Below are 23,815 nucleotides of genomic sequence, written 5' to 3' on the forward strand. Positions count from 1 at the left end.
ACACTAGCAGACACGCTCACCCGCCCCGTTATCACCCCAAAGCTGGCGACTTTGACAAACAGGCCAATGGCTTCCCACGTCTTCACCACGCCTCTTCCTCGCTGTCTCTCTAGTTCCCGACTGGTTCGCTGGTCTCGACTGAACTTACAGCCGGGTTCAAAGCAGAGTGTCGCTTTCGCTCTCTGCTTTCAACAACTTGTCTATTTTGAGCTGTGGCAACAGCTCCCCCCCCCCCCCATTCTATCCCCCTCCTTATTATCTTTTTCCAAATTTCTCGCTGAAACCTTTCACCCCCCCACCCCCCTGCACAGAGTCCTCTCCTTGGGGAGATTATGAATCTGCTGAACCTCGGGTCGTAATGTTCCACCGCGTCACACAAATCGCAGCACAGCGGTTCCCTCTCGCAGTTCAGACAGTTGCAAGTTGCATTTTTGACAACCAACTGATCTACTAAAATTAACACTAACCCATATTATCACTACGTAAAGAGCAGAATTATTAACTCTACAAGGAAGCTCATCGTTCTGTTTTTTTACGTCTCACGAATGTACTGTTGTTCGGTGTGTCACTGCTCTTCAAACCCTGAAAAACACGTTTTATAAAGTTGTCCAGCACCAAACTACAGACAGAAGTTTGATGACCTGCAGCACACAGAGGAGCACTTGGCAGCTAAACAGCTGGTTATTCCTCTCTGGTTTAAATGCAAATAGTGTTGCTCAGCTGGAGGTGTAAATAACAGCATTCAAAAATAAAACTGAAGTCAGTTAAACATTATTTTTTCTAATATCTCACTTCTGCTTTTCATGTCATTGGATCCACTGAGTGGCAGAAGTTAAAATGTGCTACTTATAATTGTAACAGCACTTATTTCAATATTATAATACTGTTAGATGAAATCCAGCGTTCTGATTGGTTGAGTGCGAGTCACAGGGGCACATTATTGAGCGATAATGTACAGTTGCAGTTCACATTGACCCGAGCGTTCCGTTTCGCGACCGTTAGTTGACATTTTAGCTTAGAAATAAAACCTGACTATTTTTCTCTAGGCTACTGAAATGCGATACACAACGTTTGGTGGCTACAACTATTTTGTGCTGAAAGTCAGCTATTTACTTACCATTTATAATTTTGCTGGAAACCGTATTATAAAAGCAATAAGGTACTTGAGGCAGTACTTTATCTTCAATAATTTAATGCAACAACGCCCTTGAACTGTTACATTATTGGACGATAAAGTACAGACTCTCGTACCTTATTGCTTTTATATAAACCCTTTTCATGTTTTATTCATCCAGACAAGAACTGAACGTTTGTGCCTAAACTGAATTAACATTTGCAAGTCTCAAATAAATGTGGTGCTCCCTTCCCTTTGTCCCCTTTCCTGACGGCTTCACCTCTTCCCCCTCACCTGTCTGCAAATGTCCTTCGCCTCCTCCACAAACTTATCGGAGTACTCCTCCTGGTCCTCGCGCACTCGTCGGTCCACTTCCTCCCGCTTGACCCGCTCCTTGCGCTTGCGGAAGGGCGACTGGCCCTGTATCATCTCAAAGATCAGGCAGCCCAGCCCCCACCAGTCGGGGCTGAAGGTGTAGCTCTCGTTCTGGATCACCTCGGGTGCTGGGGGGAGGGGAGGGAGCAGAGGGGAGCGGGGAGGCAGGGGGTGAGGAATGTGAGAGAAGGGAGGTCAACTCAAGTGGCACACAGGAAGCCTGGCAGAGGGGTTTTCCAATCAGGTGGAACAGAGACACTTGACGGCGTCCGTCGCAGAAGGACGGCGGCTTGAGGAGGCAGAAGAGGGTATCAGAGTTACCAAAATCCGTACCCATGTATCCAACGGTGCCCACTCGCCCTCGTATCGTCTCTCCTTCAGGGATCTGAACAGCGAGGCCCAGGTCTGAAATTCGGATGTGTCCTGAAAGAGAACCACCTTTTAACAACCCGGCTAAGTTGAATGCACACACTTATCACGGAATACATCCTATTTTCTAGAAGGCCAAAAGTTAAAAGGGAACACGTTTTGACAATACTCAGGCTACACCAAACGGATCTTTTACAATAAAAGTGTGACGGGAAAAAAATGACTAGCAGAAGAGATACATGAAAGAGTTTCCTACATTTCAAGATAAGACCACGTTGGGGAATATAGATGATATGGAAATATGACTCAGAGGAAGAGGGGAAGCAGGAAACTTTGAGAGAGGAGTTTTCAGCTTGTGATATACATCCTGCGGCGCTACTTGCACATTATAATGTAGACTAGGAACAAGTGGCTTGTGTGTGCTCGTTTCATAAAGCGAACGTACCACGATCATCCAGAAGGATGTTTTCAGGTTTCAAATCCCTGCGGATAGAAAAAAAGAAAAAAAAAAAAAAACATGTGAAGGAGGGATTCTGTTGATTTAGATGCTCAGAAATGGAAATTACATTTGAAGATTTGACAATAAAATCCTGTATTTAACATTGTTATCCTTTAACTTGTCATGTTGGCATTCATTGTCTTGTATTGCCTGTGTTCGTCTACAATCTTTTATGTGCTTTGCTTTTTTGAAAACTGAGATGGTCCAATAACAAACGCCGTGCTAGACCGTGAAGGCTGATGCAGCGCATGCAGATATCAAGGAACTCTGTGTTTATGACTACGTGGGCCACGTCTATGTGAGTGCATGCATCCACCAAGATGCATCCGCTAGCGTTACTCTGAGGCCCCAGTGAGTGTGACAGGTGCATGACCCCTCTGAGAAATCAGTACTGGAATATTCCAGTGACATTTAATCATCCAGGACTTTCCATCTGCACACGACTGCAAACCGCCTAATGGAGTACACCTCTTCATAACATCACAGCTGGGACAAACATACAGCTGGTTTAGGGTTTGTTTTAGACCTCTCCCATGGATGAGGTTTCTCAATTCATTCGAGATAACCCGGGTGACATCACAGTGGCATCATCTGGATTATGTCAAACTTTAGAAGGCCCCTGTCAGAGTTAAAAAGATGTTTCTAGTGGTTGAGCAGTGCTTCTCGTGACGCGTAAACAGAGCTTCCTGTGTGAAATTGGTGGAGTGTTTTCTTTGAAGGCAAAGACATTAAGCCAGATCTGAAGCAATACTCCTCTACAACAAGCATACGTAATATTGTTCTGGTATTTTAAACCTCAAAAAAGGTCCTCAGAGACAGAGATCCTCAAAAAATACCCGAGAAAAATGTCCTTAAGCCTCCCTGCTCTAGGAAGGACGACAGTATGTCATAACATACTGTACCAGACAGCATGCTATGATCTTCTCAACAGTAGTTTGAAAAAAGATATTTTCATCTAATCTTCTTGAACCTGTCTACACCTCCCCCAAAACAACATTTGCGCCCCTGCGGTGTCCAACCTGTAGACTATCCTCTCACGGTGCAGGTCCTCAAGGCCACAGCAGATCTCAGCAGCATAGAAGATGGCCCTCTGCTCGTCAAAGCCAGAGTTGCCCATGTTGTAGATATGAAACTTCAAGTCCCCGCCATTCATTATGGTCAACACCAGGCACAGCGCATCCTTGGTCTCATAGGCATATGCTAGACTAACCTGGAGAGGGGGGACACATTTTGGGGAAGCAGTAACAAGGGAGGTGAAGGGCCAGTCAAGGAGAGAGAAATGAGTGGGTGGGGGGAGGAGGTGGAGCAAGAGGGGAGAGCAGTGGTAAGAGACAGGTAGTCTAGAGGAACACCATTATAATATTTGGTTTATTTCAATACTGTCATCCAGGTCAGATGTGCATACAAAGAGAAACAAAGGGGGAAATACACCACAGATTTGCAACAAAACAGAAGCCTCGCTCCACTTCTCACTCCTTTGCCTTGTGTGCTTTCACCCTGATCGCACCGTTTCTCCTTCTCTCCCTTCTTTCCCACCAGCCCCCTCATCTCCCACCACCCTCCCCCCTTGGGTCAGTGACACGCAGGGTACTTAGTGTGTGTGTGTGTGTGCGCGTGTGCTGCAGAGTACAAGCAGGATGTTGCTGCCATCGGGAGGAATGCCATCTGCTCTGGAATACGTAGTCAGAGACGGACCAAAAGAGATGATGGGTAAAATTCTCATGGGCCAAATAAAGCGCACACACACACACACACACACACACACACACACACACACACACACACACACACACACACACACACACACACACACACACACACACACACACACACACACACACACACACACACACACACACACACCTATTGAAAAATACATCTCTCACTGGGCTTGGTGTCTAGTCGTATTTAGGAAAAAAAAAAAAATACAAACGTAATAAACACCAGAAAATGACGAGCTTATCCATCAGCTCAAATATTTCAATTGTGCAACATTAAATTCCACCAGAGCCACCGGAGACAAGCAACTGGCTTTGTGACGTCCTGACGGAGTTTAATCTGGTCAGGTCAAGGCCAGGACGAGCACCGAAAGTCTTCACCTGACCTTGGATAGGATATTTAAATTAGGGATGCACTGATACGTGTAAGAAAACTAAAGAATAAATAAGTACATACACGTTTACTAAAACGCTTTACTCGCCATTATTGAGTTGTGAGATCTCTACAAACAGCCGACATGTTTGTTGCGCGGTCTGCTGGTGTGTCGCTGACGCAGGACATAGTAAGCACATAGACACATGGACTGGATACACATAGAATTCGATACAACCGCCTCATCGTCACAGACACCCAAGCCAGCTACTCCGATCACTATCTGCCCGACGTCGGTACCAGTGAATCCATTGGTCAGTTTAGGGCTAAGCAGTGAAATATATCAAGAGTTTTATGAACAAAATGAAAATCAAAGCAAAGCTCTTTAGTGCAATGCAGTAAAGAGATGCTGCCTCAGCCTCACCTGACGTAGACTTTAAAACAAGGTTCCCCCCACTCTACACACACGTACTGAATATGTGGATGTTTTACTGGTTTGAACATACAGTAAACTGACTAATAGTATGATGCATTGACCACAACAAAAGATAAAGAGGAATAGCGCAGGAGAGAGAAAAATGAAGGGTTTGGGAGAGCACTTGACTCTTCTTGCTACAGCTGTTTGGTCAGTGTTGCTAGGCAACAGAGCTGCTCTCATAGGTAGAGAAGCACATGAAGAGTCATCAGTTCTGCCTGCAGCACACACACACACACACACACACACACACGCCAATCCCAGGTGACAAGAGCTGCAAGTCTGAGGTTCTGTAACAAGCCCACTCCGGCCTCTCTGTGAGCATGCACGCTCACACACATGCATACCCGTACACATGCTTCTGCCGTGACTCACTCACTCAAAACAAGGACGTGCAACGCGGCTCACGCTGCATCAGAAACGGACCAATCCAAAAATGTCATACACGACCATTAGCTTTGGATTTAGAACACGGAGGCTTTGAGGCTCTGCTCCCCAAGAGTCTGCTTACTGTACTTCTGCGTAACATCTGTTTTGTACAATTAAACAGTAGAACATCGTGATTGACCATAGGAACGCATGCACACGGCACACGTTCCTCGTCATGTTACCAGAATGTTAAACGAGAACTTCATGGAATTTTCTTCTTTTTTAAAAAGAGAAACAAAAAGAGCCGGCGCAAAGTTTTCTTGTGCTGGCGGAGCACCTGGGGAGCTCTGTGCGCACAGTCGCTCAGAATGGAAAGAAGCACACGTTACTCATTTTCTCCTGATGTCAAGCATGGTTCAAATTCAGGCGTTAACATCTTTAAAAAATAGTGAGTGTTGATAAAAAACAGCATGAATACATCGACTGCAGCACATGTATGAGATAAAAAGAATTAAGATGGTTGATATTTTGGATTATTATTTCTATTCCAACTAACTGATATTTTATAGCAGAAAGTAGCTAAGTCAATCTTATTTCAGGCACTGCCACCTCAGAAACGAACATAACTTTAACGTCATGGTTGTTTCCTGTCCTGAATCATAGACATTACTGCAATCTCTTTTTAAGGTCTCAAACCTTTCCTATAATTTATCATCTCACACGTTGGTAGAATTTATAATGTACTTTTGCCGTTTGGTACAAGAACAAATGAGAAGCTGAAGGCGACTCTCACTCAAAAAGGCGTTCAGGCTCGGCATTACGGCGCCACCCAAAAAAGCGCGGCTTATTCATGACTAGGCTCAATTTATAAAAATCCGCCAAGAGCGATGCCGCCATTAAGAGCCGGAGGGCTGCTGGTACTGCTGCAGTGATCACATGTATTTATTTGTCCTCTACATGCTGTTGTTTTGTTAAGCATTTCAAATTTGTGACGTAAAATTCCACAAAATTCAAAGCCTTTGAAAACACAATGAATGATTTATACTACATTTTGTAGTAAAGGCCCCAGTTTGTTATTTTAATCTTTTCTTTTTCATTTAGAGCATTTTTTTAAATATTATTTCCATTGGTGGGACCTGCAATGCTTTGAAAACAATTTGGGATTTTTTATTAATAGTGTTAACAGATTGATGCTTCTTCAGAATTATTCCTTAAATGTTGCTCATGTCACTGAACATTTGAGTTTAATCTAATTCAGTCTAATAATGTACCTTGAATTAGCTTTCAGCAGAGTATGTTCAAGCAAGCGGAGTACAGTGAGGATGTCACACTAAGCAGAGATCAGTCCCCCCCCGCCCACCACAAAGTATGACATGAAACAATCAATGTGAAAACCACAGTGTGAAGAACATATCAAAAATTCAATTGACACCATAACAGATTTTAGTCAAAATGTAAAATACATTCACAGATAGGTAAACGCTCACAGGATACTCCAAATTAAAATATGATTCAGCATGTTTGCACGGGCCAAATAACAGGTGTTAACAAATTAATTTGCATTTGTTTGCTGAACTCATCGACCTTTGGGCCCATGATTGATAACCGTCTGTGGTCATCTGCAACTGGTCAATAAAATCAGTACCCTGATCAACCCCCCCCCCACACATTTTCTTTTACTTTTATTCCATCACGTTTATTTCCACTGAGTCACAAGCTCGTCCAACTGGTGTGAACGTCATTGAACAAACAGAACTTGAGTCACAGCAACTAAAACAGCTGATCTACAGACTTGGCAAACATACCCTTCAATTTCATTTGCAGGATCCTGGAGCCACAACAAACAGCACTTGCACACGCATGTACGCACACACGCACATTCAAAACAGACAGACAAAACAGGTACAATTCCGTGTAAAGGTTGAATAAGAAAAAGGTAGTACTTACTACAAAACTACTGTTAACTTTTTCTAAAATGCGTTTTTCGTTTAGTGCCATTGCTTCACCTTTTCTTTTCTTCACTCGTTTCTTTTCCAGCTTTTTACAGGCGTACATCTTACCGGTGGCACGTACTTGGCAGGCACAAACCTGGAAAACAAGAAAATGAGGAAACATGATCACAATTGCGTAACAGAGAAACACACACACACACACACACACAGATTTCCCCTCTAGACATCAAAGGAGTGGAGACATAAACAGCGTGCCATTAACTAAGTGTCAAAGGCGAGATGTAGCAACTTAAATCATTAATATCTCGTTACTAAACTTGCTGTGTCAGGGAGCTTAAGTCCATCCACTCACTGTGGCCTCAGTATCCATCTCAAAAAATACCATAACTTATCGCAACTTCACTTACCTCGCCAAATCCACCTTTTCCTAGTACTCTGTAATGTCTGAAGGTATTTTTGGTTACTGGTTGCCTGCAGAGACGGAAAGAAGAGAAAAGAGAGGAATAATAAAGAGAGCGACAATAACAGCGGCACACAATAAGCGGTCTGGCCAATACATTATTAATCCAGCCTAATGACTGTCGTCTCCACCGTGCTACAGTAATCCAGCCATTATGCAAAGCATCATCAATTATTTACTCCTCTCACCAGAACACTGACTGGCTGCCCCCCCCTCCCCTTTCTTTTAGTGCCAACCCTTTTCACACTAATTAATATAAGGTTATTATTTGTCTTAGCATTTTATATTCATTCATCATTTTTTGATTATGATCCCAGCCAAAAAAAGCCTTTTTAATATGTGCTGGAAGTTTGTCTATCCTGAGCAAACAAAGAAGTGGAGTAAAACCATCCACGGGGAATATTGAAGTTGTACAAGATCCCGGGTGTAATTTTTATTGGTAAAAAGAAAGAAACGTCAGCTTCACCGAGCGCGTAATTTGCAGAGATTACCCACCTCTCCAACCATTTCCACTGCAGGAAGCGAGAGAAGTACATGGACTCCTGGTAAGAGGAAAATGGAGCTCCACCCAGATAATCACGAACTATTCTGTAGAGCGAGAGAGAGAGAGAGGGGGGGGCATTTTTTAATAACAATGCAATAAAGATGTGCAGGTCACCCCCCCCCCCCCCCCAGAGGCCTTCTAACCTTTACAACACACACATTTTATCTGACTATCAACTAAACCTGTGTGTTAGTGTGTGTGTGTGCGCAGGCATCGCTGGTTGTGTAACCGTTTCAAACAGTGGAAAGAGGGAAACTTTGTGCCGGTAGAACCACCGTGAAAATTTAAAAATGCCTTTGAACAGAGGCATTCCACTCAATCATAGCAAGAAAAGGGGAACCAATTTCCACTGAGCAGGAGGTTGAGCGGCACACCGGACCCTGCGAGTGAGCCTGTCCCAACATATGCGATTATGTCACATATTTCAGACGTTATCGCTCCACAAGTACAAACTCAATTGTGTGAAAGTGCTGCCGTAGGTTAAAGGGTTGATGTAACGGACACAAAAAGCTCTTTGGTGAAAGAAGCAGTGACGAAAGGCCGCAGCCTCCTCGTCGCCGAACCGTACGTCAGGCGGCATCCGCTGAGAGTTGTGAGAACATGACACGCTGACGCGACCCCGCCAGCCTCTCACGCCAGGGTCCTTCTTCACCGCTTTGACTGCAGTTTGACTTGAACACCGTGTCCTCTGTGACACCGGCGTACCAAACAGACAAGGGCTGCAATTGCACTTTGCAGGTTTATGAGATACTAAGCATCTGCATCAATGTTGTGTTCACACATCGGATTGACTGTGCTATATGAAAGATACGGTTCCCTTCTTGACGGTTTGATTGTATTGTCGCTTCCCCAAACACATGGGAGTCATCGGCTTTTTATCCCGGATCTTAAGGTAGAGAAAATGTATTCAACAGAATCTTCTGTTATATCAAGACAAAGGTCATGTGATCTTTGGCATTATCATGGTTTAAACTCAATTATTGTGCAAGATGCCACACCACTTTCACCAAAGGGTTCATTTTTGGCATGAAATATGCAGCATAATTATGTAAAGTTAATTTGTTCGAGGATCACATTCACATTTATGAGTGATGAACAATTAAGTTCACTATGTAGCAGTATTGAGTAACCCGGCAAATATAACATTATCATCCAAATCATTAGCAGTAGCATCGCGACTTAGAATAGACTGATTTAAGAGGTGCATTCATCATATTCAAAAAACTCATATTTCCACTTGCTTAGGATTTAGAAAAAAAAAACTGTCTATGTGGCCGAACAAGCAAACAGTTTTGTTCTCTCTTGCTGACCACTGCGCTAAAAGTCTCTTCTGCAACACACATACCTAACCCCTATTACATATTACAACCCCTCCTCGAGCTCCCAGGCGTTGGAGGGATACTCATATCTGAGGGGAGATTTTCCATGACCATATTTCTTCACTGACTTCATCACGGAGGAGGATGTGGTTACTGTTCTTGTTCTGGGTGGCTGTATTCGGTAAGTGGAGAGTTTCCACACGGGGGGAGCACACTCCGCTCTCTAAAAGTAAAAAACTGAATTATGTCTTCAGGGGATCCAGTTGCTTTGCTCATGAGCCGTCCCGGGACAACCTAATTGACTTTTGTACGGCTCAAACATACATTTGGTGCACTGTACACTGTCAGATCATTTGCATCTGTAGTGCCTTGACAACCTGAAAGAAGGGACCCCAGAGAGGAAGTGAGCCTAGCAGTGCCCGGAGTCCGGCCTCAGGCCGACACCGATGTGGGTAGAAATAAACACAGCCACAATATGGCTTTTGTTACTTCAAGGGAGAGGAAAAGAAAAAGAAACGCACAAAGGGCTTTGTGAAGAGGGGCGATCGCATAACTCAGAGATGTGTACCGAAGGGCCGCGCGTATGTCTCCGTATGTTCCACTGCAGCAGGAGGAAATCCACGAGAGAGCGGATACACTTCTGCTCGTGGGTTTGTTGCTCCGCCAAATGTCACGTTTCCACGTGCAGCTCCGTGCTTTGCTGCCGGCTGTCCCTCCGAGAGAGAAACGGGAGAAAGCCCCGGCACGGAAGTACAAATCACATTCAAATAAAAATTTTAAAAAATTCCACAACGGAGCGCAAATAGTGATAGTGGAAGGAGTGATGACTAAACTCGGACAGGAATCCTATTCAAAAACATGTGAGCTCATGCAAAGTTAGACAGGGACACAAACACGGGTCTGTGATGTTCTGCTAAACGCTTTCTTTCCATTTCTCTTCCCCACTTTTTCCTCTTTGCTCCCCCCCCTCAGCCCCACCACCCTCCGAGGGTCTCTCTGATTTTCTCTATTTTTGGGTTTATATAGTTTTTTTTTTAAATACATTTTTCTTTTGCATTCTTCACTCCGCCCTGGGTTCAGCCTACAACCCAAAAATATGTTTTGTCCACTAGTTTTTATTTGACATTGTTGTACTTTTCAATGTTCAAGACCAAAGCTTTTCAAATAATCAAAACCTTTCGTCTGGATTTGGCTCCATTAGGACCCTCTGTCTTTCTCACAGTGTCCCCCTCCAAACTGTGAATCAAAACCTTTGGTCTGTCAGTCGTACCAGAGGAGAAGAGCACAACGGAGTGCCCCAAGAAGGATTCCCATCATTTCTCCGGCCTTCCTAAGAGCAGATTCCAGTATTCCCCGGAGAAGCTCCAGTGAATCGGAGGCTGCTCACAGCAGTTGTACGTGTGGCTGAGAGCGGTGTTTTCTGCTCCAGTCCCGACTCAACAAACATGCGTCTGTTTTCTTATAGCCAAGTGATTTGATGAGGGGAGGAGGGAGGGTTGGATAAGTTAAGCTTTGATGTTTTTAATCGATTTTTTCATTCATGGTCCCTGACCTAAAATAAAATATGTGGTAAGGCAGAAGACCTGGAAGACATGTGACTTTATGCCAGTTTAAACAACCAGCAGCATTTTGGAGCAAACTTCTCCAGGAAAAGCTCATTTGTAAGTTTTCTGGTATTCTGGATAGGAACCGATTCACTGTAATTACAGTGAGAAAAGCTACAATAAAAAATATCTAGCAATAGCTTAAGCTCACCAACACGCATAAAGTACATTTTTATCTTCAGAGACGGCTTACACCCTGGATGGGTCGCCCGCCAATCGCAGTGCTATCACAGAGACAAACAACCATTCACACATCCACACACCTACGTGGCAATTTAGTGATGCCAATTAACCTGATCCTCAGTGTCTTTGGACTGTGGGAGGAAGCCGGAGTCCCCGGAGGGACTACACAGGGACAACATGCAGCCCCCACACAGAAAGACCAGGTAAAATAACAAGTCAAATAAGATATAATGCAGCAGCTATATACTACAAATTGTTGCTTTGATCGTTACCAAGTTTAGTAACTAGATCCCCATTGGCCAACCCCTTCCTGGGGGTCAACAGCTTAATTGTTAGTTGATTTTACAATATATTACTCAGCTAATCGCCTGGCCCACAGAAGCCAAGTCTGATGGAGAAATGTTACTGAGCGAATACAAAGTTACTTAGAGATGTGTTGAATGTTCGTTAGTCCGTGCAAAGTTTGTTTCTCCTGGCTCTCAGACCAAAAAGCAAAAGCACCTGCGAGTGTTTGTGTGCGTGTTTTCGTGGAACATGAAGTAGTTGTCATGCAAGTCATCCGCCGCCCTCTATGCTCACTTCTCTTTTCATTCGCCTCCGCTGTGTGTGCATTTCTGTGTGTGTGTGTGTGTGATTTTGCACACCAGGTGTCAGCTGCCTCATCATCACTACTGACGGGGTTCGTCCACACACAAATTGCAAATACAAACACACTTTCTGGAGGAACGCGGCCGTTTTGCTGCTGCTGCACATTAATGGCTGAACTCAATCAAAACAGGAAAAGGTGCCAGAGAGAGAGAGAGAGACTTACTTGGTGCAGTCATTGAAGAGCTCCTTACATGGACTCTGCTCCAGCTTCTCCCGACACCCGGCGACCATTTCCTGGGGTACGTCTGGCAGATGGGCGGCCGACTTGAGGGTGACAGGGGAGAGAGACCAGGGTGAGGCAGGGAGAAGAGGGTGTGGTATGAAATGAGCTGCAAGTATCAAGGCTAAGAAAAAAGAACAGATTAATAGTGTTTCTGCATGGGAACATGCACGGTCTGAACGGTGGGGCGCGACATCACGGCTGTGGACACTTCTCTCCAGTTTGGTCTGGTTTAAGAAAAGCTTTGACTGGTTTATCACTGCGGTCCATTTCATGTAGAATGGTGAAAAAAAAGCAATACTAGAGACCAACTTGATAATGTAACGTCTTCCTGTGGTTGTGAACACAACGAAACCACAAGAACGTGTGATATGGGTGTAACACATTTACACTAAAATATACTCAACCCGTTTCCTTGAACTACACGAGACTCGTTTCCTCCTTTTATTTGTAGATGTTTCCAACAAGTAATAATTACGTGTTTGATTAAAGACCAATGACGGTAATCAAAAAGCCAAAAGAACCAAGATAGAGGCGTAAACACAACACAAGGGGTGACAATAAAGCAAGAGTGGTCCGCCGATGGTAAGCGGAAACATCCTTTTGGCTTCAGCCCAAAGTTGATACAATCCACCGCTTATCACGCCAGACTCATCGTTGGCTAATATTTAGTCATTCATTCATGAATATATATGCAATGATCACATAAAAATATTAATGAAAGAAATACAAAATACAGAAGAGATACTAAAAGCTACCAAGTTATAAACAGACAGATTTAACTTAATTTATATCATGTATATATTACGTTTTGTCCGTATCAACAAGCTGTGCAATAAAGTGAGTGTGCGTTTGTGCGGCATACCCCATTATTAAAGTATGTGTCTAAAACATTCAGTCCATAGTCCCTCCTCTTCTCGTCAGGAGCTAGCTGGTACATGGCCTGTCGGAGAAAGAGAGACGTGTGAACAACCACAACGGCACAGCAAGCAGAGCTCATTTAGCCATCCTTGTATCTGATATCTCTCCAAATAAGGTCACAGAGAGACGGCGAAGGGAGAGAGACAGCGATAGAAAGGTAAAGGGGTAAATAAATAGGAAGACAGGACAAAATCGAAACAGAAAAGAAGTGCAGACAAAGGGAGGGGAGGCACCGCTGACCCAACATCTCATCCAGAGTCCAGGCGGCAAACTGGCAACCGTGTTCAACCTCACGCGCCGCCCGTTACAGGCCTCACTGGCAGAATGCTTCCATTGCACTAAACGCGTAGGCAGCGAGCTGGCCCACAGATCTGCTGCTTCAGCTCGTGCGTTCTGATTGAAAACCACTCAGGATGGGGTCCCTGGGGGGGGGGGGGGGGGGGGGGGAATCAATGGCACCTCCGGCACTTGCTCGTTGCATTTCTTCTTGAAGTCGGTCGTCCAGTGTGGGGTTGTGTCACATACTTACTTGCCCGTCTACTTGCCTGGAGAAAGACGAATGGGTTCTTATTCAATGAGCAGGATTCTCCCCTGTTTTTCCTTCTCACATACCTCCAGGGGGGCCTAGACGACACGAGCTCGGGAACTGTGTTTGCCTGCTCACCCAGGGGACCTTCCTCTGACGTAGGCTTGATCTCATGGAGAGTGCGTGGAGGAGGAAGAGGAGGGGCGCCGCTGCCGCTGCTGCCTGACAGCCCGTCTGAGTCGCTAATCACCCCCCCACTAACCCCTCCAACCCCACCCACCGCCCCGAACCTCTGCCAGGAGCAGGCAAAGGGCCGTGCTCCCACTTTCCCAACCCGGTTTGCTGCTCTGCAGGACAGATTGCGGTGGGAGAAAACACAGCGACAGAGAGAGAGAGAGAGAGAGACAAGAAAGCTATCAAGTCGTCAGAGAACAAGCAGAGAAACAGTCAAAGTCTTACCACAGTATCCATAAACTCGATGCAGCGCTTCAGCTCCGGCCTGGTGTCACAGTACTGACGGAATAACAGCCGACCGATGGGCTGCTTCTCACATAAACTGGTGTAGTCCCTCTCTGAGGAGAGGATGGGGGCACAGATGGAGGAATGTGTCATTACACTAGAAAGATACATTATACCAGCGGATACAGACCGAAGCGCCCACCGGCAGGCAACACACAGAAAAGAATCACTACCATTTTGCTTAAGATGATATTTCAGAAGCTTATTTTTGTACTGTACAGTAATGTCAATAAGAAACAACAACATTTCCTAAAAAGCCAGAAAGGGCTGATCCAAACTTAAAAATGCAGATATACCATAACAGCGAGACAAAAAGAAAGTAACACTGAACCCCCAAACTAGTATTTTTACTTATGCTAAAACGTGCTAAAATCCAACACACACTACGTGTGTGTGTGTGTGTGTGTGTCTTCTGTGCAGCTGGCCTCGGCCTAGTAGGACCAATGGCGTCCATTTGAGTCATATTTGGTCTGGCACGAAATGAGGAAGAGGACCCGGGACGTTTTCCATCACTGGTTGACAGTAAGGACACACACACACACACACACGAGATAAACATACAAGTGAAAATAGGCCACACACGTCGGCGTACACGTGCATACTTGTGAGCAGGAGGAGGAATGCATGGGATGGACATTTCTGAGTGGTGACAGCCACGGGACAACCTCCATCAGTAAATATAATCTTATCACCAGTCCACCCAGCTGCTCCTTCGCACTCAGCACTTGTGCGACCACAAAAAAAACAACCCAAGTTATCGCTCGGCAGCTGCTGTGTTTTAAAAAGATCAAAACCGCTTTCAGAAAATCTCACTGAGAGATCTTTAACGGCATTGCTTTGGAATCGCTTTCAGCCGTTGCCTTTCATCTTTCGTTACTCTTCATTTCTTCTTTAGGCGTGTTTCCCTATCAGCTGTGAGCCTCGGCCTGGGAAAGCCCCTCGAGCTCATACTTGATATCCCAGGGCCTCAAAAAGAGAAAAGTCCACCGAGGTGTGTTTGAAGTTTGGAGACGGATGATTCATCTGGACGGGCGGGAGCAACGGCGTGAACACGTGATGATCTCTTTTTTTCCAACGCGATGTGCAATAAAAAGGACTTTCTTGCGGATGCGTGTGACTTGTGTTTGTTGTACAAGCAGCAACCAGACGGCTTCTTTATTTCAGGTTTCCTCCTGGGGATCGTCCCCATCCCTCACTGCCCGTCATCACTCCAGCGCTCTAGTTCACGACCAGCCTCCTGGTGAGGTCCCAACGCCTCTCTGGTGAACTGGTTTTGCTGGGTGACTGTCAGGGTGGTTTTCACCACAATCACGACACAACTGGTCGCAACGTTCCTCGAAGCATTTCCAGGTTTCCGAGCCATTGGGGCCACGTAAACGTAGAGAACACACTTAGAAATCATCACTAACCACCTTCAGATCCATACAGCAGGGAGTCATCTCAGCATTCTGTATCCGGTGCGGTTCGCTGTTGCACTTTATTTACATTTTAACAGTAAACAGAGAACCAGGACTTGGCAACAATCTACACCCAGGGACAAGTGGATGATTTCGGTATCCATGTTTTCCTAAACAAGTCAAATTCTCTTTGTATACTTCTGCCAGAGCAACAAATACTACCCAGTGTAAAAAAATGATATAGTGTAGCATTTTCTAACCTCAGTGGGGGCGACTATTCAACAATAGGGACGAGGTGTGGATATTTAAACACTAAGAAATCCCAAGTATATCTTTGAACTGTCTCCCTTCATCTTACTTGATGAAGTTTACATATTGTTCACCTGCGAAATAAAAGGATTCGGTTACAAAATGTGACTTGACTTTGAAGTTGACTATAAAAGCACTGAAGGCCTGAAAAGAAACCACAGTTTCTGAGTCAGCGTGTGAGAGCGTGTGTGTGTGTGTGTGTGTGTGTGTGTGTGTGTGTGTGTGTGTGTGTGTGTGTGTGTGTGTGTCTTTGTCCAAACAGATTCCGGCCTCTAAATCACCCGAAAGTAAGAACGTAGGACCAATATTCAGTGTCCTCTCTGTGTCCTCAAGAAAAACAACTGTTGAAGCAAGACGAGGGAGAAAACATGACAGGAAAATGAAGAGTTGTAAAGCTCGACACTAGCCCGGACCGGCCACTGTCAAAGGCGCAAGCTGCAATTACAGCTCATCTGACCCCCCAATACGGGCGCAGAGCGAGCGAGACATTGATGGGCAGAAGCTCGCTTCTGAGTTGACACGGCAGAGATGGGAAGTAACAGGCGCAGGTGCACTGAACGCTTTGGCCAGAAGAGAGAAAGAGCGGAAGGGGAAATGGAAGAAGAGGATGGAGAGAGAGAGAGAGCGAGAGAGGGAGGCCTAAGGCTGGCAGACAAAGTGGCTGCGGCCCACGTAATGTAATCTGGGCTCCCTAGAAGTACTGCACACTCGTCAAGGCTAAGGTCAAATGCCTGACATTATCGAGACACAACAAAGACGCTGCTATCGGTCCTTTGCTCGCCATCTATCTGCTGTGCTCGCACTGTGCCGGGTTATGCGTGAGCGTCTCCCAAAACGAGCGCCGTGTGCGAGAGAGAGAGAGAGTGTGTGTGTGTGTGTGTGTGTGTGTGTGTGTGTGTGTGTGTGTGTGTGTGTGTGTGTGTGTGTGTGAGATAGCACATGCCTACACGTCTGTGTGTTTAAGTTGGCAAAAGGGATTATTTTGATCCCGCGGCCGGTGTGATAGCGATGTTACACAATAGCTATCTATGTAATAGTGACGTATATTTCACCCTCAATAGCTGCGCACACGCACACACACACACACACACACACACACGTAGGCACATTTAGCCCACGTTAGAATCCTCTGCAAAGTTATAACCCGAAAAAGGCGGAAACTGTGCAAGACATGACGAGCGCCGTTCCTTTTCACACCTTTGGTGACTTTTATGAGCTGCTATTTCTTCCCCGGCAGGTAATCCACCCCTGCTGACGACGGGCGCATTCAAGTTCATAATAAATAGAGCCTCGAGTGAGGATTTGTGATATGAAGACAACAACAACGGGGGACACAATCAACACTGAGTGAGCGATATCGCCTCTCTCTCCCTCTCTCACGCAGCCTCCCTCCTCTCCTCGCTCCCGTCCTTAAGAGATCTTTCCTCCCGCTTTGTTGCGGCTTTTCACTCGCTCGTCTCCATACCGCTCCTGTTCTATCATGTTCCTCTGGAGTGGTGGAAGGGTGGGGTGGGGGGAGAGCGCTGCAGATAGCGGGAGGGGGGGGGAGGCATGGAGACGAAAGGAGGGAGGGAGAGTATGTGGGGGAGGGTAGCACTGCAATCTCTGGCAGAGATAGCAGTGACGCACTAATACACACACAAACATGCACCTACACACACACACACACACTTGATGCTGTGGCATTCAGAGGACCAGTGTGGGTGAGTTGAAGGGGGGGGGGATAATGTAGCTCAGCAGTCGAGCACCACAAAGAGAATCCTGGTTGTACTATCAAGCGAATGCCGGATGTGGAGCAAAGAGGAAGGAAGCAGGAGAGAAGAGGTTTGGAGACGGCGTGTGAGCAGACAGCGGGACAAGCACATGAAGTCCAGAGAGACTTTGAGATTAAGAAACGGCCGTGTGAAACGATTTACCCGAGTCAGACAAGAACACACACACACGTATACACAATGCACAAACTGTTTCCTGTCCAATGCCTGTAACCGCGGGTGGAGACGGGTAGAAACAGGAAGGAAGTCCAATTTGAACTTCCTCCAGCAGTCAGACCCACCCCAACGACACAGCATGGCACGCCGTCTTCCTGCGACACACACACACACACACACACACACACACACACACACACTCTTACCGATTGAGCGGCGCAGCTCCTCACACTGGCTGATGTGGGGCAGTTTTAGCATCTCCTTCCATTTCTTACTGCGGCCGTTCCTCTTCCCTCCTCCACCTGAGAGACACAGAGAGACGTTTCAAAATCAGCCCAATCGATCCAGTCACGGTTTCCTCGCCGCACTCGGAAGCCGTTAGCCGGCGGGCGCCGTCGTCGGGAGGCTTGCGCGTGCGTACGAGCACATCGGGCCTCGCTGCCACCAGAGGCGGAGGCAGCTGCTTCGTCTCGCCAGTCGCCTCCGTGCATCATGACGGAGCACGTGGGGCAGAACGTTGACAGCTTTAAAAGATCACGGGGAAGACACACACACACACACACACACACACACACACACACACACACACACAAATACACAAACTGGTGAATCGGTGAACCTTCAGGTCCAACATGCTCCTCCAGAAGGGCTGAGGTCACTCCGTGTGCTCATTGCAACACCAGACCGTGTGTGTGTGTGTGTGTCTGAACTGAGGTATTTGCCCCTTGAGGAAAAGTTGTGTGATTGAACGCTGCTTTCGTTTGCAAAGAAGCAGCTTTACTCACGAGCAGTGGGGTCAACGTGCGTCTGTGTGCAAGAGAGACACGATCCAAACGGAGTATCGTCGGCTTTCTTTGCTACTAGATTAAGTTTTAGCTTCAGCTTAGCCTGACTAACACAGCAAAACGGGAAAAATTTGAATAAATGGATAAACAAAAACACTTTGTTAATCCAATTACACACAAAAAAGTCTTTATTGGGACGTTAAACGTTATTTGGTGTAGTAGATGAGTTTTTTGAAAGGCGCAAACACAAGGCCTCTGCCTCTATATATATATATATATATATTCATTTATTTATTTTTCGTATTTTTCGCCCAAAACCACAATTGGGCCTCCGTGGGGTTTACATCTGTACACATGCGCCTATAAGCCCATCCAATCAGCTCATCTGAGCCCTCGGCCTGCGCGCTCCTCCTTAAGCTGCTAGTTTAACAGCTGTGAGTCCTCCCCCAGTCAGCGTCTTTGTCCACGCTCACAGTGATTTTGGGCGAGTGGCGGCTTACCGAGTCGACCACCTCTCGACCTGCGAAAACGGTTGACAACCCTGGGATCCCTTTTTTTCCCCCATGTAGCATCGTCCTGCTCGTTTCTCGCAATTATCAAGCCGGCCCTTTAAGGACAGAAAGTTTACCGCACATGTACCCGTGTTTTCTTTTGAAAACACGGAGTAAACAAACTATCCCGAGTGAACCACGTAGACTGTGGCGGTTAAGAGGATGACAGAGGGGGAAATCCTCTGCCCAGGAGTTCACCAGCTGGTCTGCCAGCAACATGTGCCAGCTTCCAAACAAACACGCCCTCGGGGGTCACTGTGGTACAACACCTGCAAAACAACACCTTCCAACACACACACACACACACACACACACACACACACTCCATGGTGCAAACTCCACAGCTCCCCCTCCCCCGGCTCCATTACTGCAGATTTACTCTCTCACTCGTGCTACGTTCCCAGTGAACAATAACAACTGCCAACGTACGACACAGCTAGATATCCGCAACCCAAGCTGCAGTGATTTAGTTGCACAAGCGCACACGCGGCCAAAAGAAGGTTGGGAGATGAGCTCCATGTAGACGCTTCGCTAACAGACTTCATGGGATCCCACTGGTCTCGGGTTTCGGATCCTGAAGGCCTTGCTGCGGCTGCAGGGCGCGCACACGCACAGAAAAACACTCTGTTGCAGGAAAGGGAAACTGTTTTTTTTTTTTTTTTTAAATGCCCAGAAAAGATAGAGATGATGATGTGACACTAGCCAGTCACGCACGCTTGAGCTAAAAATACACAATGATTGATGATCGCAGTGGAACCAGGTCGACAGAAAGTAGAAAACTGGCACAGATCAACTTCTTCCCCCATCAAAAGACGTCTTCGGAGGGAATGTTGAGTGTTGGGATTAGGAGTACCAATAAAAGGTTGACAGTGACATTGCTTGTGAAAAAATGAAAAGGCAAATGGGACAAAACGGGAAGAAACGACACCTAAAACCCGGCGTGAGAAAAGACGAAAATTGAGGAAAAACAACAAAATGAACAGCGATTCCCACAAGAAAAGCAAGCTGTGGAGGAGCGCGTGTGTGTGTGTCTGTGTGTGCGTGTGTGTGTGTGTGTGCACATGCCGAGTCGGAGTTGGCTGGCCCACCGCACCCTGTTTAATGTCACTCTGACGTCAAAGCCATGTGTGCAGGCCCTTAATGCAGACAGGATGGAGCAAGTATTTATTTAACTTTGCTTCTCCCCTCCGAGGGAGCGAGGCCCTCCATAAACACCGACTTCGCTCATTCATGGCCGAGCCGCGGCCAGCGGGGCTGAGATCATCGCGCAGCACCTCGGGACCGGTCTGCGCATGGGCGCCCGCGACCAGATCCAAACAGCGCTGCCTCCTTTTCCTTCAGAGGTGGATGGAGAAGGAGGCAGGGCACAGGGGACGTTTACCTGTTACCATCGCCCCCCCCACCCCCCCTCTCAGGAGTCTGTCCAGCAAGAAAAGAGCAAAAAGGCTATTTGAGAAGAATGCAGATGAATGGATGACTGAACATTAAACTCGTTTAAAATAACTTCAGGTAACCGCAGCCCTCTTTTTCCCTTTTTAATATGATCCAAACGGTGTTATTTTTCCAAAAAAAGGACACAAATAGCCAGAGGCACCACCGCGAAGAATGTCGTATCAACAACATTTCTGAACGTCGCCGGTCCGTCGCCATGTAGTTCTTTTATCTCGCCTGCAGCGACTCTTACTCTGTGTCCGACGTGGCGTCTGGCCTGGTTTTCTACATTTCGGAAGGGGCCGGTTCGACGTAACTAAGACACGAGAACCCGGGAGACAGAAAGAAAATACACAAAACGAGGGAGTGGACGGAGAACATCGTCACGCAGCTTTTGTTTGCGTCTGTCTCCGGAGAGCTGTGACCGCCTCCGGAGGTTCTTACAATCACGGGTCTTTACCCTCCGCTTCCACGCGACGCCAAACAGTGGAACTCCAGATCCGCTCTGCTCCCCAAATGTCCTCCCTTTCCCCCTCTCTCTCGCTCTCTCTGTGTCGGTCTTTCTTTCATCTCAAGGATCCAGAGACAGTGACCCCCCCCCCCCCCCCCCCCCCTCGCCCCTCATTTCATAGTAGCCAACAGGGGGGAGATGAATAAGATTCCTGTGCAATCGTTGGGCTCATAAATTGTCTAAATGACTAAACAGGATCTAAAAAGACAGCAATCAAATAAGATCTAAATCAATTCAGCACATTAATAGATATTCTATCAGAGTTTATTGGCTGATAAGTCACAAGATAGAAATGGAAGTGATAAAAACTATCTAATCTATGATCTCAAATATGAATTTTTGTAGCATCAGCCTATTGAACTTCATGGCTCGCGGTCAAAACGATTTTGTCTCGGAATAAACAGCGGCCTTATTTTTGCCTGGCCGACGGCCCAAAACCTAAATATGATATTTTATGAAGCCACTGTGAACTCTGAGAACTTGCGATGAAACTTTTATGAACCAAACATCTGACGTTAACGTAATATCGGAACATCACTAGAAAGTTCAATTCCTCCAAATGAGGCAACACCACAACGGTGTTCGATGGAAAAACAAAGTGTAATCAGTGATTATGAAAAAAGTACAAAAGATATCCACAAGCAGTTTTTTTCATAAAATAGTTGAGACCTATGTCAACATTTGAAAGTTTAAATGGTGTCTGTAGCTGAAAGATTGGCGAAGCTGAAGAATCTGAAAGTTGAAGAAGTTTAAGAGGATTTGAAAAACGATCTCCATTGGAAAACCATGTTAAAATATTAATGATTATAGATTTATATAAATTCAAGCTTAAGAGCTAAAAAGCTGAAAAGTCATAGCACCCCTCTCCTGAAGGAGCTGAATAATTTAATATTTGAATGGTTTTAATAGCTGAAAGTGTGAAGGAGTTGAAAGGCGGCGCGGAAGAAATAGAAGAAACATAATAAGTCGGAATAAAGATTCGAAGAACAATACTTGGAATGCATCTCAATGCATTCCAACAATTATGTGCCGCACACACACACACGCACACAAAGCAATTATTTGCAAACCAAATCAGAGACCGACTGTGCATTCTGTGGAAGTTAATGAGATCGCTTTGATGAAATGAAAACACCGGCAAACTGCTGCTGTTCAGAGCCGCTCACCCGCCTGACGAACCCACGTCTGACGCCGAGGAGAAAAAGCCACGAGGCCGGAGAACTCGCCTGTGACAGCGGCGACGTCTTCTCACACACACACACACACACACACGCCGCTGGTAGCAGCCCAAACCGCTCACTAGATCTGAAAGCCGCCCTACAGCAGTCACGTCGCTGGGTGTTCAGATACCGGTAAACCCCCCCCCGCTCCAAAAAACATGACTTGCGTTGTAGGAAAATGGGAGAGGGCCACGCATAGTTTCTGGCCCATTGTATTACGAGCGAGCACGGCGCACAATGGGGCCTGGCCATGATTAATGAATGGCCGGTTGCTTCCTCAGTCGCGCAGTGCATGATTGGCTGGCGAAGCCCCTGATAAGGAAAACATTAGCTGTGAGGATCCAGTGTTGCCCATTCAAAGCAAAGGCCCAGTGTTTGCATAAGTTAATCCGTCCGTATGCACACACACACACACACGTCAGCTGAGAGAGAGCAAAAAGCGAAACATGTGAACGTCAGGCAACGCTGGCCTCCCGTGATACACGCATCGCTCACGGGCCTCCTTCCACCCCCCCCTCCTTTCTCTCGCTTACTGTGGCTCCTTGCTCCCTTCCCCCACACGCTTTGGAATCGGTAGCAGTTTATTGCCGAGTGTGTTACACGTACAAGGGATTTGACACAGTGAATGATGCATAAGAATAAACACAGTGCAGCTCTTGTTTTGCATTTAATGATTATTTCCTCTCTTGCAAACACGAGGTGGAGTATGTGGTTCTTCACGGGGGCATATAACACACACACACACACACACACACACACACACACACACACACACACACACACACACACACACACACACACACACACACACACACACACACACACACACACACACACACACACACACACACACACACACACACACACACACACACACACACACACGCTCATTCCAGTGACGTGCCGTGGTGTTTTGCAAGACCTTTCCCCTCCTCCGGCCCATATCTCTGCGTTAGAGGTATTCCATTAAAATCGAGCCGAGACGTGCCTGAAAACCCGCCCCTTGTTTTCGCGGCGTCTTGAGGGGGGGGGGACGCGCCGAGACTAAACGTGAGACGGACGCACACGTGCTCGGGAGCGAGAGGACGCACTGAAACGGTTAACCATCTATATGCTGCTATCTGCAGCTGCCTCTCAGATGAAGGGCCCTCTGGATCGTTTCACGGCCTCGCTCAAAAGAGCAGGGAGCACACGGGCGGCGCCGAGCCCTTGGGTGCGGAACACGTAGCACATTTTACACCTTGAAGATCAGATAAGACGACAGCCGTCAAGCCACGTTTGGAGAAAGGGCCGGCGGAGAACTCAACCAAGGGCGGATGCCGCCATTATGACTCTGCAAAAAGTTTTAAAAGCAGCAAACCGGAGGACCTTTGACATTTAATACTCCTTCTGCTGGACTCTGCCAGACCTATAATAAAAAATATATATAATAATAATAATAATCTTAGCTCGGACCATGGGAACTTGCACATTGTTAAACGCCGGCTGACAGCTG

General features: G+C 46.4%; 1 protein-coding gene across 2 annotated transcripts in view; it reads right to left on the reverse strand.

The window, feature by feature from the left end:
• Nucleotides 1-23,815, reverse strand: part of grk4 (G protein-coupled receptor kinase 4) — a 34,929-nt gene that overhangs the window by 6,363 nt on the left and 4,751 nt on the right. For both annotated transcript variants that reach the window (XM_040186218.2, XM_040186219.2), the window contains exons 2-12: nucleotides 18,029-18,124; nucleotides 14,129-14,241; nucleotides 13,088-13,165; nucleotides 12,166-12,266; nucleotides 8,200-8,292; nucleotides 7,652-7,715; nucleotides 7,240-7,380; nucleotides 3,377-3,567; nucleotides 2,304-2,341; nucleotides 1,823-1,912; nucleotides 1,409-1,617 (exon numbers count right to left, since the gene is read on the reverse strand). In XM_040186218.2, coding sequence (XP_040042152.1) covers nucleotides 1,409-1,617; nucleotides 1,823-1,912; nucleotides 2,304-2,341; nucleotides 3,377-3,567; nucleotides 7,240-7,380; nucleotides 7,652-7,715; nucleotides 8,200-8,292; nucleotides 12,166-12,266; nucleotides 13,088-13,165; nucleotides 14,129-14,241; nucleotides 18,029-18,124 — 1,214 coding nt within the window. The remainder of the gene's footprint in view (nucleotides 1-1,408; nucleotides 1,618-1,822; nucleotides 1,913-2,303; nucleotides 2,342-3,376; nucleotides 3,568-7,239; nucleotides 7,381-7,651; nucleotides 7,716-8,199; nucleotides 8,293-12,165; nucleotides 12,267-13,087; nucleotides 13,166-14,128; nucleotides 14,242-18,028; nucleotides 18,125-23,815) is intronic.

The sequence above is a fragment of the Gasterosteus aculeatus genome, chromosome 9 (assembly GCF_964276395.1).
Source record: "Gasterosteus aculeatus chromosome 9, fGasAcu3.hap1.1, whole genome shotgun sequence".
Classification (NCBI taxonomy): domain Eukaryota; kingdom Metazoa; phylum Chordata; class Actinopteri; order Perciformes; family Gasterosteidae; genus Gasterosteus; species Gasterosteus aculeatus.